The sequence below is a fragment of the Buceros rhinoceros genome, unplaced genomic scaffold (assembly GCF_000710305.1).
Source record: "Buceros rhinoceros silvestris isolate BGI_N320 unplaced genomic scaffold, ASM71030v1 scaffold10943, whole genome shotgun sequence".
Taxonomy (NCBI): Eukaryota; Metazoa; Chordata; class Aves; order Bucerotiformes; family Bucerotidae; genus Buceros; species Buceros rhinoceros.
In genome coordinates, this window is record NW_010401984.1 from 137,570 (window position 1) to 155,448 (window position 17,879).

Here is a 17,879-nt window from a genome sequence, read left to right on the forward strand (position 1 = left end):
TCAGTATTCTGATTTGACTTTGATCTCCAGACACAGGAGTTTTCTGCATTAAACTAGTTCTCCACATAATTGCCTTTGATAACCCTTTGTGTTTTGATACAGACACTCCATAAACATCATGTGATTTCTGGAAGTTATCTAGGTTACTATTCTGCATTAAATCTCTTTCAAAAATACACAGAAGCAAGAATGTTCTCACCAGATGTGAATACCTCCTTTGTCCTAGTCTCTTGAATATTATCCACTTAGGCTTGAGAAAAACATCAATACTTGTGTCTGTAAAGAGTGAAATCCCAGAGGGGTAGATACCTGAAGAAATGGCAATAGGACTGGGCGGGATGAGAAAGGCGTCTCTTTTTTGAACCTGTGACTTACCTGCCAGTATACAAGTGTTCAAGGACTAAACCGTGTAGTGCTGACATGTTCCTGCTCAAAAGCTGCCTCATTCTGATTTTTCAGCAGAGCATGTCCCTCATTAGCCATAGCTCTGCACTTTGGGGAGCTCTTTATACAATTGTGCGGTAAGGTGTTAAAGGTTACAAGCAGCAGATTATAGTGGGATTGGCTTCTATCCACTATGCATTGTCATTTCTGTGACTGAAAAAGAAATCAAGGCCTCTTTGGGTGTCCTCCTGTGTAAACTGTAGATGTACTGTCCTCCAAATAGGTCTTTCAGCTTGAATTAATTAATAATTGTAAAGGATTCAAAAGCTCTAAGTGCTTATACTGTTACAATACAATATAGTTACAAATCTTGGAATATCAATGAAAATACTGAAAGCTTTAAAAACAATGTACTGATCAGGAAGGAATTCTTTCAGTAACAAAGTAAATGGCAGAACTCCTGTTAGCATCAGTGACCGCCTGGATTTCAGATATATTCTCTGTTTGTTTAATATAATAGAAGAACTCTAACCATAACTAGTGATGGCTACTCTTCCAGAAAAGAACTCTGTCTTGAAATGATGTGGAGGGAAAACTGCTTGAGAACACAAATATGAAATGCAAATTTTAAAGCATTTCTTGCTTTAAATTTTTTCATCAACAGGAAGTCTCAATGTACTCCAAAAATCTTGCACATTTTGATATCACCATAAAAGCATAAGCTAATAAGGACTTTCTGACGTAATTTATATTTAGATTTAAACTTGAAGTAATGGAGCTTCTGTATATAAAATATCAACAAGTATCATTAGACAGCAATATTTTTCTTATTTTGGCATGACTAAGACAAGGCGCAAATGAGAAACATACATCTTCACTAGTCTTTGGAAATATGTGAAATAATTGACTTGCTCAGTCTTCTGTGATGGCTTGCTGACCACTAACTGTGACAATTTGCATAATAGTCAACTCTTCACTTCTGTAGAGATAACTGTTTGTATCTGATTAAAATTAGGACTGTTTTACTTCTCTTGACTTTTCCAGAAGTTGCAGAAATAGAGATTTGCTGTTATGCTTTAACCAAACAAATGCACACATGGGGATAACAATATGCTGAGTTTATGCAGATTTTACAACACAAATCTGAATAAAATACCCACTAATAGACCCTTAAGGAGTAATAAACACACATGAATTTTCCTTAGTTGCACTTTAAAGTGATTTTAACATACTACTAGACCTTAACAATAATATTTAATTGACAAGATTATGCATTTGTATGGATTGAAAAGGTGGTAGATCTCTAATTCCAAATGAACTATAAATTCACTTTTGCATAACATGTTTTATTTATTTCTCTATAGCAGAGAGGTTCTCCATCCCTCCTAGTGAGAGTTTCTTAAAATACAGACAATTTAAATAAATTTAATTATCATTTATCATGCTCTTAACTTCATGAGATCACCTTTGGTGAATTCTCTGTTTCCAGGTAGTCAAGGATGAAATAGATAAATAGATAAAAACAGGGCGATACGACGAGAGGCTAATAGAAGTTCAGTGAGAGCTAGTGTTTAAAGCTATTCTGTTTTCAGTGTGGTTGGTAGTATTTTGCTACCCCAAGTAGCAAAATGTTTGTTTCCCAAGTAGAGGGGAAATTTACCATTTACTTAATGTTTTTTTTTTTTTTATTTCCCAAGTGGATGACACTTAAATTTAGTTCATTTAAAGTTTCAAAGTAGTGAGGAAGAAATAATAAAAAATAAGGATGTTCTGTTTTGCTGTATGATCATGGTTGCAGTTTTCGCATTAATGTGGCCACTGCCATAGCCTTAAATCTCCAACCCATGCTGAAGCATTGGACAAATGGAAAAAATGATAGGAGAAAAGAAAGAAAATAGCAGTTACAATCTGTTTACAAATTCGGTAGTGGGCTACGTATTTTTCATAGTATTTTCCATATGAAATGTTCTCACTTTGCAAGTGTATGGTATCTTTTTTACAGTTTATTTGCCAGCACTTCCCTTGGGATCTCATTGGCAGACATTTTCTTTGTGGCTCATGTACTTTCACTGAGAGGAAATATTTTTCAATTAGACGGTAGATAATTAGATGGCAGATAAATTAGAACATAATATATCTCCCTATATAGATATAGCTCCAGTGATTCTATGTTGCTAGCAGGAGCACAAAGTAGTCTCTGAATAATTTTCAGTGCAGGAGCTATGTTAGTGTGGTTTTCAGCATCCTAGCTACGATGCAGTGCCGGTGTGATCACTTTTGGTCTGTTGGAACCCACCTTTCGATTGCCATTCCTCCTCACACACAGTCCCAGCTCCTGCCTTGGCATTAGTTATGCTAGAGGGGATTTCTGACTTAATATGTCGGAGTGGACCCAAACGCTTATCTTTACATTAGAGAACGTTAGGCATTAGTGGCTTTGCGAGTTCATCAGTTACATTTCTGAGCTCTGAACAAAAGGCCCAGCCACCGCTCGCACATGAAGCAGCCAAATTCTTTGTGAGTGAATGGGTCAGTTAATGTTACCAGCCTTACAGTTGCTTTACTTCATCAGAACAGCACAAATAAAACAGCCAGACCATTCTTTTATAACCAAAGAGACCTTTTTTATTTTTTTCACTACAATTCTTCTGCAGTTTGTCTAAATAGATCATTTTTGGGACCAGAAAAGGTCTCAGTCGTGGCATGAGTTCATTACAACATTGAGGGGAGATTTGGGCCCAAACCTGTAAGAATCCTAGTACATAGCTGCTTTTAACCATTTAAGTGATCCTACTGACTTTCACATACATGTTTTCATAGAAGCCCCCACTTCTTTATGTAACGTAGCATTTACTTTCATGCAGTCACAAAAATGATCTAATCTAAATAGAATTCAAATTTTAAAAACTTGCATTTCTTCTCTTACAAAGAACAACAAAACCCAATGCTAATTATTAAAATAAATAAAATTCCAATGGTGGTGTAAAAATAATGGTGCCATGTATTGTATACAGACTGTTTAAAATGCAGATGAGGTAAATACATATAATATGCAGCATGTTAAAAAACTTGCACTAGTATTACTGGGGACACAAACGCTGCTTTCCGTGCCATTAAGATTTTTAAAGCGAATAAGTCTAAAATGTAACCTGTCGAGCTATCAGTTACAGCCATTATGTTTTATCATATAAATACATATTTTGAGCACTCTGAAAATGCAGATCACTTCTTGATACACTGCCATTACCTGGGAAACTGGAGTTTCTAAATGGGAAAGAAGAAAATTTCAAATACATTTTTACTATGGAAATTAAAATCTTAATGACTGCATAGACAGGTTAAAGTTGTAGTCTGACTATGCCAATTATTCAAGAAGTTAAAAAATCTTGGGTAGAAATTCAAGTTTAAACTACAAAAACTTGAAACCTGCTTGTGAATTAATTTGGTTCTTACAGAGGTTGCAGCATCACAAGGACAAAAGGTATTGTTCATCCTATACTAAAAACCAAGTCAGTTCAGTAACTTCAAAGATCGGCTTCTCAGCTAACACGCGTTGGAGAAATCTGTTAGTCTCAGTACAACTCTGAAGACTTCTATAAACTTGAGAATAGGGTCCAGAGATTTTATTGGTTCAGTAAGTGTGGGGCAATGGTTTTAAATAGTGATGTTGGATTCTTCTGGCATTAGAGCATATGTAGCCTATCACACTGCTTTCTGCTAGTGCTGGTTGTAATAAGAAGAAAAGCTTTAAGGAAGGGATAAGATACTATAAAGATTGTGCTTACTATCTCTCAGAAAGATGGCACTTAATTCTCCGCTTTACTGAAGTGAACTGTGCAAATTGTCAAGTTTGATCTTGAAAAGTTTGTGAGGAATTCAGCCACCGTTATTGGATGGGATGTACTTCTGCTCTTGAAACCTGTGATCCTTGCAGCTCAGCAGAAATGTGGGAGCTGCCTTTTTGCCATCGTTTTCTCTTCTCTAGCTGGAATGTTTGTTGTTGAGGTAGCTTTGGTTTTTAAAGACAAACCTGTTTCTCTTTCTTAGTCTCACTAAATGCGCTGTGTTCCTTATCCAAAACAGGCAGATCTTTTTCATTCAAGGCATTATTTTTGTATGACATATCACTTTGGCTTCAATTTTCCATGCGCAACACTAACCATTAATGACTTTTTAACAAGGAGGATTGTCCAGCCAACTTCTGAGATTAGCATTCACATGACTGTGCGACAAAGCACTGCAGATTTGCCCAGCTTATCAAACAGGCCACCAGCTTTTATTATTTCAGTGAGAATCAAATTGGAAGTTGCTCCTTGAACTAATCAGGGCTGATTTGCTCTAAAGTTGCTTCCTGACTTAGATCTCAGGCGAGGAAGTGCTGTAATCAGTTCCCCAGGGCTGTCAGAGTTGTGATGGGATATTAAAGGAATGGTACACTACCTTTTAAGAGTTCCCTAATCTTGGAGCTTCTCATGTTTAACACAGTTAAACCTGAGCTTGTTGTATAGAAACAAAGATTAATTTTACGGGGTAGCTTTATATAAGAGATGATTTTACTCAAGGTTGCAGAACTGAATTTTGGAAAGCATATACTCAGGTTTCCCATGGTTTGCACAGTTCAGTTAAAGATACAGACTGGCAGAACTGTACAAGCCCAAACATTTACTACCAGTCACCAAATTAAAAAAAAAAAAAAAAAAAGTCTTCATGAAAGAGAAAATGAGTCCCCCTGAGTGTCACTGTTTGCATATTAGCCCATAGTCCGGGCTCTGCCAAGTTACTCTCTGACTGACTGCTGCAGATGCTCTTTCTCAAGTATTCCGAGTCAGATCTTTAGTGCAAGTCTTTGGGGACAAACAATAGCACCTGTTCCTCACAAGATAGCAGCCCAGTTAGTCCATTCATGTATCTTTAATGAAGCTCTGGGGCAGATGGCAAAAAATGGCATCGTCAACAACTTAGCACAGAGGAGACAAAAGGGGAAAGTGCCGATCCAACAATACGCTATTTTTGCGAATGGGAAGAGACAGAGTGTTTTTTGGGCATCTGCTACAGTCTTGGTTTTCAGAAAGACCTGAGGATCATCTCAGCAATAAAAATTTCTGGGCATGTAGTCGATTTTATGAAGTACAGCAATCAGCCCCTTCTCCCAATTTCTCCTCCCTCAGTAAGATCAAAATAATAACAATGACAGCAATAATAATAGTAGTAATAATGCCCTCGGGGAAAAAAAAAAAGTAAAAATTTAAGGTGCCTACTCAGTTTTTTGCATTCATTTTATGATGTTCATAATTCACTGATCAGTGATACTCGTACATTCTCTTCCTTTTTAATGTTTAATTGTGCTTCTCAGTTGACCTGTGCTCAAAATTGACATCTATGTATGTAATAATTCTGGGTGAAACCAGTATTTCCTTAGGAATGACGTTTAACACATGCCAGAGGGAAAGCCCATGGGAGGGAATGGTTGCCAGTTCAGTATGGACTTTTTTCAGACTGTATAACTCTTAAGTGTAAACTCAAAGTTACACTCTAAATGTAAGCCACCTTTAGGCAAAGTTACTTTGATTTGTGTAGGCTGAGGACTTGATCCAGCATTCAGAGTAGTATTTCAAGGAAGAATAGCAGATAGCCAGAGCATGCAGTGGTAATTCTCTACTCTTACAGAAGTACTTTTGTTTGAGAAATTAAAACAACAACAACAAAATATCATTTTGTATATGGTGGAATGCATCCAACTCTACAGGAATGGGAAACTGAGAAAAAAAACATTGCAGGATTTGGTTGTTACACATTTGGAATTGTTTTTATGACACTATGGTGCAAAGCACTGCTGTAGGTACGTGTGCACCATCACTCTAACCACAGTACTCTGATCTTTTCTGTGTCTTGTGAGATTGTGTGGGTGACTTGCACCTTTGCAACCCCATGGAAATACCTTCTGTGTGTGGTGATTGAAAGGGGTATGTCTTAAGGCTTGGGTCCGTTAGATTAGACTCTAGCTGGGAAATACTGAAAATGATTGTAAGTTGTGTTGTGTTGAATTCCTTCCAGTATATCCTATAGCTGTTTCTATCAGACAAAGCCTGTGGCTTTCCTTTGCTGTACTCCTGTAGAGACAGCGTAAAGGAACACCACACAGCAGAACTAGCACCATTTCATCAGAGGGAAATGCCTGTGCTGGGCACGTAGGGATCAACGCCAATCTAACCAAGTTTAACTCCTGTCCTAAAACGCACAGCCAGGCTTACCTCAGCTAAAATGAGAGAAAGAGCTGCCCAAAGCTAGTTTCTTTCACGCCCCAGTGCCATAGCAGTAATTGCACAAAGACCTTTTTATTATAAGTTGATTTTCCTGAAGAAATGGATTTAAAAAAATACTGTAAAGTGTTTATTTTTTCCTTGACCTTTATTAACCTACATCTTAGGGCTTTCCCAAGAGGAGAGTTGTTGGTAAATTAACCCTCATAGACACACACAGTAGCATTTCTGCACTGCATCAATGATTGTGAAAGTAATGGGGATATGACAAGAAAATTTGGCACTATTTAAACAATGTCATAGGTCAACATATGGGATTTGACCAAAAAAGTTTTTCAGGAATTAAATGAAAAAAAATTGCTTGAAGTGTACTTTAATTTTCTAATAGTATTTAATGCCACTGATTTATGGTAGGATGAGGGCAAAATTTTTTTTCCACCTAAAAACTCGATTTCGTCCTACATTTACTAGCTTCGATATATAAACCATTATATGTTTGCTTAACTACTAATCAGAAAAATCATAGTCAAACCCTTGGGTACTTCTGGGGTTAAGGAATGATGGATAAAAACCTCTTTGTGTTCCTAGCCCCTGTCTCTGAAACACATGTAGCATAAATTAAGGAACTAAGAAATTAACGTGTGGATTTGACAGACACAATTCTATCACATTTTCTATGTGTTGAATAAAAATGCTGGTATAAGGTGAAAAATTTTTTGCTTTTGCATGTTTGTGCTTTTTGATAAATTTATTAAGGTCAAATTAAATTTGATATAGTAGGTTTTATTCCAAAATGGTCTCTGAATATAGCTCCATAATTACCAAGCTACATGTTAGTGCATAAAGCTATAAAACTGCTTAGACAGAGAAGCAATTTATATGTTATAGTGAGGTGTGTATAGCGAAGGATGTTAGTTTAATTGGGAGCCAAGATGTTGAGGCCTTAAATCTTGAGAGCTGGGGAGTTGACTAGAAGACTATTTAGTACTGTGGTACGATTTTTGAAATAACGTACCTGAGTTGTTGGTATACATGTATGAACATTACGATGTTGTAAGATCTCAGAATTAAAATTACCCTAAGAATACTAAAATTTGAACATCAAAGTAGCTATTGCAGTGTTAGGTTACTTTCAAAACGCTTGTCACTCTGCTGTCTGTGACCAAAGAGGAGAAAATTTGTGAAAAATTAATAGAAATACATAGCAGTCTTCTTTTTAAAGAACCTATGGTGTGTTAGAAAGGTTTTGTACCTTTTTACCTTGTATCAGGACAGGGAATATTAATTAAAAAAAATAACAGAACCAGGAAGAAGTAGGAAAATGTGCAGTTCACTGAGACTGTTGCACCTTTGACACTGAGGAAAAACAATGTTAGTAAGGGCTTTGATGTGATAATGTGAGTTTGAGGGGGATTACATTAAGGCGAAGGTTCTGTGGGACTGCGTGAACACCAGAACACTATCACTACTGGAGCAATACCTGTCAAGACAAATTTGTGCTATTTCTGATCAGAGGCTCTCTTCTGTTTAGCAGGTTCAGGGTCACATGCCTCCGCTCATGATCCCAATTTTTCCACACGACCAGCGGACACTGGCAGCGGCTGCTGCAGCCCAGCAGGGATTCCTCTTCCCACCAGGAATAACTTATAAGCCAGGTAAGCTGACAGGGATGCGAAGCTATTTAACATTTTAAGATGCTCACTGTAGCTTCTTCTGTGATCTGTCTGGTTGGAAATAATGTGGAGTTTTGCAACTCTACTTGAAAAAAACCTTCTGGTTTGAAGGAGGTAGATAGAATATTGGTTATTGAACATAATGATATTTTTACCTTTATTTCCCACAAAATCATGTGCTCTAAATATACTGGCCCACTTGCCTAGAAATCTGCATCTGGTCTGCCTCGTGTCATTCTACAAAAGCTATATATCTTTATTAATTCTGTTATCTTCAGTATACTTGTCTTTTGTGCCAAAATTCTTACACTTAATTAGTGATAAAAGTCAGAGGAAGTATAATTTAATTAGCAGGCTTCAAATGGGTAACTTTTTGTTTGATTTCAATCGGAATAATAAAAGGTTTTAGTAGTTCAATCCAAGTCATCATTCAGATTTGGTAACAGGTCACATAACCTTGCAGTGAAATATGTTTTGAGATGATTTAGCAAATGTTATTATTTCTTTCTTTTTTCCTCCGAGTTTACAGGACTCCTGGGGAATTCAATTAGGGATATAATGGTTTGAAGCTACTTTCAGAGCCTCCTTGTAAACAGGGCTTTAAATGTTTAAAGACACATTGCCAAAGGAATGCAATGTAGGAAGATAGTTAAGTAAATAAAAGTCAACCTTATTTTCATTTGTACATTCTTTGTAAGTGACCTCAGTCCAGAAGCAGCAACCTTATTTTGCTCATTAATAGTATTCCCTGTCAGGATGCCTGATAACTAATAATTACAAAACATAAATACCAGTTTCTTTTTTTGTCATTAAATACAAAATGTACAAAGTAAGGCATTGATCCTGCTTCCACTGATGTTAGTGGTGATTTTGCTGTTGGCTACAGCAGGAACAGGGTCAAATCCAAAGTAAAACCTCGTAACAGACAATGTAAACAGCGTACTAATTAAAAGCCAGGTTGAACCTAAAATCTTTTCTAGCAAGTTTACTTAATATTAGATGAAGTGAGGCCAAGCAGGATTTCAGCAAGCATTTCCGTTTATCCTCCTCCCTACTGCCTCTTTAGTCTAGAGACATTCCTCTTTAAACACAGAATCTTTGTCCAGTTAGTATCTTATTTTTCAGGTTTAGAAATCCCAAAGTTCTTTTCTGCTTTAACAAGCTGGTACACCGTATACAGGAACCAGTTAACGGAGCTCTGAAAGGCAGCTGGCTTTAGATGGCACAGGATGATGGTATTTACACACAGCACCACCTCACAACAGCTGGGGACCAAAGTGAAGAACATTTTATCTCCAAAGATGTAAGAGCTGCCAGTTGTGGAAATTGTCCGCCATACTCTGACTAATACCTTTCCTCTGACAGACAAGAGAAAGCATGTGCCTTAGCTTCCTTGCTTTTCCCATTTTAATCTGAGGTACTCTCTGAATAGTGACCATTAATGATTGATCTGTTGGATGTGCTTCTCCCTGAAAGGTGAGATGTGTCAAATTGTGTTCTGTTGGTTTTGGCTCTGTAGGCTGCTCGGTACAATAATGACTGGGGATGAAGAGTACCAACTTGATTTCCTGTGCAAAACAGATTTCTGCACTTATTCTGAAGTGTTCCTTACTGTACCTTGAGCTTATACAGCTTTACCTGTGATCTGTTGATCACAGCAGAAGGTGATACAGCTTTAGGGCATTTGATTAGTTGCCAGAATGTAGACAGAGACATCTATAACACACGTTAAAAGAACGAAGCACAGGCAGAAATCAAGGCCTACGTGTCTTGGAACTCAGCTAAGCTGTTTGCTAGTATGTTATATCCGTATATGTGGGTTTGTATCCAGCTGATGCTAGTAAAGACCAGAAGTCACGATGATCTGATTATACCCAGGGGCTTGCAAGAAATGATAATTTTTTTTAATACATTTATTAAGTTCTATAGCGTGTGGCAAAGGTAGCTGGGCAAGCTAGTAGTTTCTGTTGGAGAGGCGTCATGATAAAAACCCCACTGTAACGACACTTAGTATTGAGTGATTCCTATTTTTGGCATTCTCGGCACAGTAGTTAAGGAATTAATGAAACTGGAGATTAAGGTACGCTCTTTCATTACCTTTCATTAAGGTACCCTCTCTTTCATAGAGAGGGTTCTTCAAAGTCATTTCGGAGGAATATTTATGAACTTGACTGCTACTACCTGTACTCTTCTACTTTTGTGAGACGTGAAACTTTCACCTCTGTAACTGTCAGTTTAAACTTGCTCGTACTTCTGAGGAAAGATAGGAGATGGATTAACCGTTCAGATACTTACTGTTTTCTTTTTGGTTGCCTGTTTAGTTTCTATTTATTTTAGTTTCATTTTATCCTAATTTGATGTAGGCAAATCTGAGTTTTGACACTGCCAATTTCCCTTGACATTCAGAAAATACGGCGAGAGGGATTTCAATAATAGGAGCTGTGGGAACTGAGTACTTTTGAAACTGACTGTGTCATTTAGGGGTTGTCACATATTGTGTGCACAGCCACTTACTTTGCTTTGCCCACAAAATGGGCTAGATATAAGCTGAATCCGACTTGGAAGCAGTGTGTCAGAGTTAGTGTGAAGTGCAGCCAAGACGAGAAGTCCTGCCTTGTAGGGGTGTGATGATGTGCCTGTGGCCATGCAGATGTATCTTCACGGGCTAAGTGGGAACCCATGTCGTGGCTGTTTAGCTCGATGCCAAGATAGCAGTTACCAAGTACTGTTGCAGATCTGCACATAAACTCTATGCCTTGAAGTAAGAAAATGCTACTTCTTTAACACACTGCTCTGAGTCATGCCCTCAATGGAAGGACCTGTAAGAAGACAGGAGAATTTATTCGATTCACAGGCTTTTCCTGCACATGCCTTAGTTGCCTCTGAACTCCTGAGCTCAGAAAGTCGTTATTGAATAGAAGACTCAAGGAAATTGCTGGTGTACAGCTATGACAGAGTTTTCTACTGCGAGGGGTGGCTGTAACCCTCCATCCCCCATATTTTGGAGCTCTAGGAGGTGGAACAGGCCAAAGTTAGCAAGTGCTGATGACAAGTAATAATCACATTAGAAAAAAAATCCCCAAAGTCCCATGCTTCCTTATGTATCTCAAAGTCATGTAATATAATTTTCCGGCATGGTAAGTACTAATTGAGAAATCAGAGCTGCATAGACCACCTAATTAATTTTTTATACATATTTCAGTATTTATACTGTATACCGGATTAATTAAAACTTTAGGGCGCTGTGCATCTCAAATGACTGTTGTGACTATTGACCTGCAGGCGCTTGACGAGACTCGTAGCATACCTGGTTGTGGGGGTTGCCACTTACTCCAGTGGGAAGCTGAGAGTGGCAGCTGTTAGGAAGCTAATACTTGCCTAGAGATGCTATGCAGTTAATGTAATTATTTTGCATTCCAAGTACAGCAAAGCAACTGCGCTGGCCTTCTGACTGTGACCACTATACTCACTACTTGGAACTGGTGGGTAGCATAAGTACCATTATAGCCCCTCTCCCACTGCAAATTTCCCTTCACTTAACTAACCACATGCATCCAGGAAAAGTTAGTGGGCTGGAGTAACCATGAATGTGATTAGCGTGTCCCCATTAGTGCCCAGGGTCAAGAGGAGAAGACAGTGAGTGGGATAAGGAGGAAGCCAGTTCCCTCCTCCATCTTGCAGTGCCTCGAGTATTACTTCCTTCACGTTTTGTGGCTAAGAGGAAATGCGAAAGTAGTTAAGATGACAACAGGGTAAAGATACGAAGTAACGCTGGGCAGGGGCCAGACGGTACTTTGAGCAGAGCTCAAGCAGAGCTACTGTTTGCTCTGAGCAGAGAGTGGGAGGGCTGCTCTCCATGCTGGCTGTGTAACAGCAGTCCCTGTGACTTGGACATGAATGATCACTGCAAGTATTTTGTATCTGTTCTTTACCAGATGTGGAAAGTACCTCTGAAAAAGATTATTGAAAACAGAGACATTAAGGCATGGAGATTGTAAACCTCTATTTAAAAGGGTTTGTAGAGTGATATGCTGCAGTGTATTTTCAATGCATTTCATATACTTCATACATGAGGTATATAAAGCCCATGATAAGAATGGCTGAGAAGCAACTCCTGTCTGCCTACCTAGGTCATTCTGCTTTATACACAAAAATAATTTGTAAGACATAATTCTATGCTGGCAATACAATGAAATGTGAAAATGGAGAATGTTTTCCTGGGCTGGTGGCAAAAATAGTTATAAATGGAGCCAACGTTTTGGCCTGCTTCTGTTCCTACTTGCAATGGGGCAAATTAGTGGTAACTTCTTTGAAATCAGTGAAAGTGAACTTAGGTAAAGCATGACAAACAAAACTGTTAGGCTTATTATCAGCCAGCTGGACCTCAAAGCATTCCAATAGTGTGAGATATTTGTCATCAAACTAATTAAACTCCTTGATTACAGTAGCTAATCCACGTAATGAACATCATCTTAGATCTGCTGGACTTCACTGATATCCATCATTGCAGTTCCCATTCGGAACAGGCCTTTCAGAAGTTTTTCCTAAAGCTGTAGTGTGGTTTAATTTTTACACAGCACAGAACTTATTTTCAGTAGGTTACTGTTCTTCTTGGCAGGTGAGAACAGAAAGCGTGCATCAAATCAACTGTGTACTGAGTTGGCTGTGTATCTTTGCATGGCAGAGGTGCTGCATGAGTCTTGTTTCTAATGGAAATTCCCCGGGAGTGATTTAAGTCTGTCATGTGTTGCCTGTTGGGTTTGTCTGGTTGGAACAAGGAATTCATAACCTCAGGATTTGTTGTAGTAATCCATATGTGTCTCACTCCTAAATGCTGAGGTAAGAGCTGGAAGTGGTAATATGCAGATTAATATTTTCAACTGGATTTCTGCACTGGAATTCTTTACCCACAGACAGACAATTGCCGGGGCAACTGATTTTGCTGTGACATGAGGATGGCGATAAGGCAGTGTTGGTGGCAGACCCTGCTTAGAGCAAAGGCAGAACTGAGGTAGTGTCATCGGACAGGGGAGATGCTCAATAGTATGGCCTTGCCAGTTACCTCTATTACCATCTTCCTCACGAACAAAATGCTCCTGCACAAACAAAATGCGTGCCCTATGTGGGAATGTTGCAGAAGGGCACATCTGTCTCCTTGCTGCATCCTGACAACACCCTCCTCGGACTGTTCATTGTGCCTGGGAGGGTAGGGCTGTGGAATTTGTGATCTTTATATCTCTTCCGACTCTATTTCTTGTTACGCTGTGAGTACGCATAGAGAGTGTGCAAGTGGCAGTTTGAGATCCATGCGTGAAGAGTCAGATTTTAAGTCACAGTCCCAAAATAGGGAAACTATCATCAAACTGAAAGCTTTGTAAGTCAGATGAGGTCAGCTTGTGTCTTACAATTGTGTTTTAGGAAAGACAGGTAATAAAGCAACACCTTCCCCCTACCCTGACTCTCATAAGAGCCAGGCATCCTTTTTTTCCTCACAGCTCACAAAGCCCTGTTCTGGAAAGTAAGTCCATACGTCCTATAAATAAAGTTCACTAAGCTTCATCCAAGACAAAAAGAAATGTTTACACATTGCTTTTATTCATTTGGAAATGTTGCTCAACCTGACAAATGAAACAGAAGTCTGGCATACTTTTCCATGGCTTGTAAACACCAATTTATATATAAACAACGGCAGCCAAGTGTAAATAGACAATCAGCGCAGCAAGGAGATTGGAGAGATCAGTTTGCAAAACATGACAGATTTTCTTCTAGCATTCTTCTCACTTGTGGTTATCAAAGGCCGGCACACACCAGTACCTAGAGCAGACCTGTTTGAACACGTTCTGCTGCCTTTTGCACAGAATTAAAAGAATGGATCCTCATGCGAGCATTCCAAATTGAGAAACAAATTAGAAAAAAATTGCTAGAATACATTGACTGATTTCTTGCCAAGACAGCTACTGAGAAGCTTCTTGATCCATTCTTGCACTGAGAAAATGAGAGGGGGAAATTTGTACGTTCTGCAATTAAAAAATAAGACCAGCCCATTCCCTGCATGCTCAGTTTCCTCAAGGCAGAAAAACGTACCTTCACTCTGCTTTTGCTTTTTGTCATCAGCAAAGTACTCCAGAGCTGAAAGAGAATTATTTTTTGTCTTCAGCACAAAGACACTGCTTACATACCAGGACTTAGCCGTAATGTAACGTGTTAAATTGTGGGGGGAAAGAGACAGTGTTATGTTTTAATAACAAATAAATGACATAACTATTTTTCCTGTAACAAAAGAAAGGACTGTAGCCAGCAGGTGAGCAAGAGAACACTACAGGGTGTGGTGGAGATACTCTTAAATTAACTGTGAAGCCAAAACTACCGTGTATGCGTGTGCGTGCATGCATGCGTGTGTGTGTCTATAAAATATCTGGCTATTTCAAACCATAGGAGCGTGACAGCTGTGAAAAAGGAGTGCCGCAGGGAATTCTTTTAGAGTTTGATTTTTTTTTAAATATGTTTGACATGGAAAATGTTTTAGTACAAATAAAGCAACTGGTATTGAACTTAAAAAGTGTATGTGGAGGGGGAGGGAGAAAGAAGAGATTGCTGTGTGGAACAGGAATGAATAATTCATGATATTTAAAGAAAGAATGCCTCCAAAATGTTCTGCAAGGCAGTCCATGCCGATAACTCGTATCGTTATTTTCCCCCCCATTTAAAGCATCATTAATTCAACATCTTTGTGATTTTTTTAAAAACCTTGTAAGATGTTTCTGTAAGAAACATTATTTAACTTAGATTAGGATCTTATTTATTCAGATAATTTCATATAAATATCAAAGAGATGAGTAGAATTACTTAACGGTAAAGAGACAGCTTTAGTACTTTGAGAAAAGGATCTAGGGGGTTTTTGTTGCCTTTTTTTTTTTTTAGAGAAAAAAATCCCCAACATCATTGCAAACTAAAATCAACCTCATGGAAGGGGGAAAATAAGAGGAGATATTTTGAACATTACTCCATAGGACACCAGTACAATATCGTGTTAGTGAATGCATTGTAGCAGAGCTCCACATGCAATCAGAATCCAATTGTTACTGGACTGTGTACAAGCACATACTGTGCTCAATGGTCTGATGAGGTATTATGGATATGATGCAAAGAGACCTTGTGGATTAGACATGTACAATTTATTAAAAAAGTGAAACAACCGAACATTCAAACTGATCCGAATACAATAGCACTGCAGGAGGAAAAAAGGGAGAGTTCTGGGGAACCCAGTGACTGCCAACAGCTATCATTAGTTATTTGAGGGGATTGACAAAAATACCTGGCTCTTGGAATGTCCTGATTTATACGATTTTGGATTTCTGTCGTCTTCCTTATTGCTACATTCTGCTTTCAGCTTGGAAAAGTTCATGTAAAACAGACTGATTATTATAAATCTCAAAAATTTTCAGAGGAGCAGCCTGTTAAAATGTAACCTATGGATAGTACAGAACACTGCCTTTGAAGTAGCTTGAGCCAAAGTGATATTCCATTAAATCATAGTTACTGTGTAATTTATCCATCACTGTATTACTTTTTACATTACAGATTACACTGCTTCATTATTTCAGCCTTCCCTCATCCTTTACATTGACTAGAAGTCCCAGTGGCACTGTGCGACGCATTGTTGCAGTGACTTAGATGTGGGAACACCATAAATGCTATAAGACACAGTGATGTAAAGGTTATTTTCTGGAGCATTTTCTGTCAGTGCAGAGGGCACACGTTTTCAGTTTCCTGCGAACAGAACATAGAAATTTTAGGGCATCAATCTTCACGTAAGTGAAAAATTTCCTAATCTATCAATTTCATTGAGTCCCAGATCTAAGAGAAAGTTAAATTATATTTTGAACTATTTTTTAAAGTTATTTCATTTTGGTTTTCTCTCTGACTACCTTAAACGAGGTCTTGTCGCAAGACAGAACCTCAAAGCAAAACAAGAAACAACCTCAACCTGTGCTGAGCCAACTGGATAGCTTTCCCAGGAAGCAGCCACTCAATACTGGGAAGAAATCGCCCTGTGTTAAATAGGGATGAAATTTCTTGGGTTATGACAAATTTCTCCTGTTTTAAGAAATATGTGGTGACAGCAGGGCTTTCTGGGATGTTTTGTCTTTGTGCCTGTACCCTTAAGGCCCATTTTGTGCCCAAGCTTACACACTTGATTTGAACATTTGCTTTTGAAAGCTAAAATCACGAGTATCACATTTATGTTTTGCCAGTTTGCCTACCAGCTATCTGCTAACAAAAAAGTTCTGAGGGAGCGTGGCAAGTCTGTGCCCAGCGAAGCCTTTTGTTTTTGCAGATGTTTAGGCTTAGAGGAGTGCTGTGGAGCACAGGCAGTCCTCGGTCCATGTTTGCACTTGTCTGCTGCTATTCTGTGCTCATTGTCTGAACCTGCACGCATTGTTCTCCCGACAGGTGATAACTACCCTGTGCAGTTCATTCCATCAACAATGGCAGCTGCTGCTGCTTCTGGACTCAGCCCTTTACAGCTCCAGGTATGTGCCAGAACAAAAAAATGTGGGATCGAAGCCAACATTTTAGGGGAAAACTGCTAACCAGCTGTATGCTAAATAATAGTCTGAATGTTAAATAATTTTTGAGCACAGCCCAGGAGGATTAACACCTTATGTACTTACAGTACTGCAAATACAGCGATGTGCGGCCAACCTTGATACTGTGAGTGAAAGACATGGTTCTGTGTGTTTTATATCGACAGAGTTAATGGTATTTCTTTAATTATATGACCAGTTGATGGGAGATAAGTTTGAAGATCTTTTTGTACTTTATTTTCATTTAGTCTTTACTCTGTAGCTGCAGTGCACGACCTTTAATTGGAGCAGTGAGTGTATCAAAACAAACGTGTGTTATTGTGGGGTTTTTTTACTTTTTTCAGACAGTGTAGTACTGACAATACGATAAATTGCAAACTCTTTTAGCTTCTGTATTTAGGTAATCTCAACCTTTCTGTGCATTAAGCTGGTCAGATGCCAAGCGTGGTCAAGAGCCTGGGTTTGGTCATTTATTTATTTTTGGCATATATAGAATGAAAAGTTGTGAAAGAAGGATTTATGTGCCTCATTATTAGCTAGCTTTTTGTGGCAAGAAGTTTTTAATTTCACAAGGAGAGACACAACAATGTCATAAATAATGAAGAAACAGTCAAAAGCTTTCAGAGTTAAAATGTGTGGAAAGGAAGCGACTGAACATGAGAAGAAAGGCCATTGAAGATGCCTGTAACTATTTGCAAGTAAACCTTTGAAACCCGTTTGAGGTTAGACTTGGGTTCAGATGCAAAGTAGGAATAAATTGTGCCTAGAATAGCAAAGTACTGCCATTTGAATATCCAAATATCTACTCTGCTTACCCTTATGCATTTATATAATTTTCCAGAGGGACCAAAGCAAATTAAAAATCCTCCTGTCTTTCCCGGTGCTGATACTCTTCTTGCCAAGTGAACTTTGGATAAGTGAGAATGGGACCAGAACTCACTGTTCACTGATGTTCCAGAACTGGAAAAAAAAGA

The 17,879-nt window shown here is 38.5% G+C and overlaps 1 protein-coding gene across 1 annotated transcript in view; it reads left to right on the forward strand.

The window, feature by feature from the left end:
• LOC104490231 (transcription factor SOX-6-like) overlaps window positions 1–16,851 on the forward strand; it is a gene marked incomplete at its 3' end in the record, with an annotated part of 134,525 nt that extends 117,674 nt beyond the window's left edge. Inside the window, exons 6-7 of the mRNA XM_010132492.1 lie at window positions 8,179–8,299; window positions 16,772–16,851. Coding sequence (XP_010130794.1) covers window positions 8,179–8,299; window positions 16,772–16,851 — 201 coding nt within the window. The remainder of the gene's footprint in view (window positions 1–8,178; window positions 8,300–16,771) is intronic.
• Between the last annotated feature and the right edge of the window lie 1,028 nt (window positions 16,852–17,879).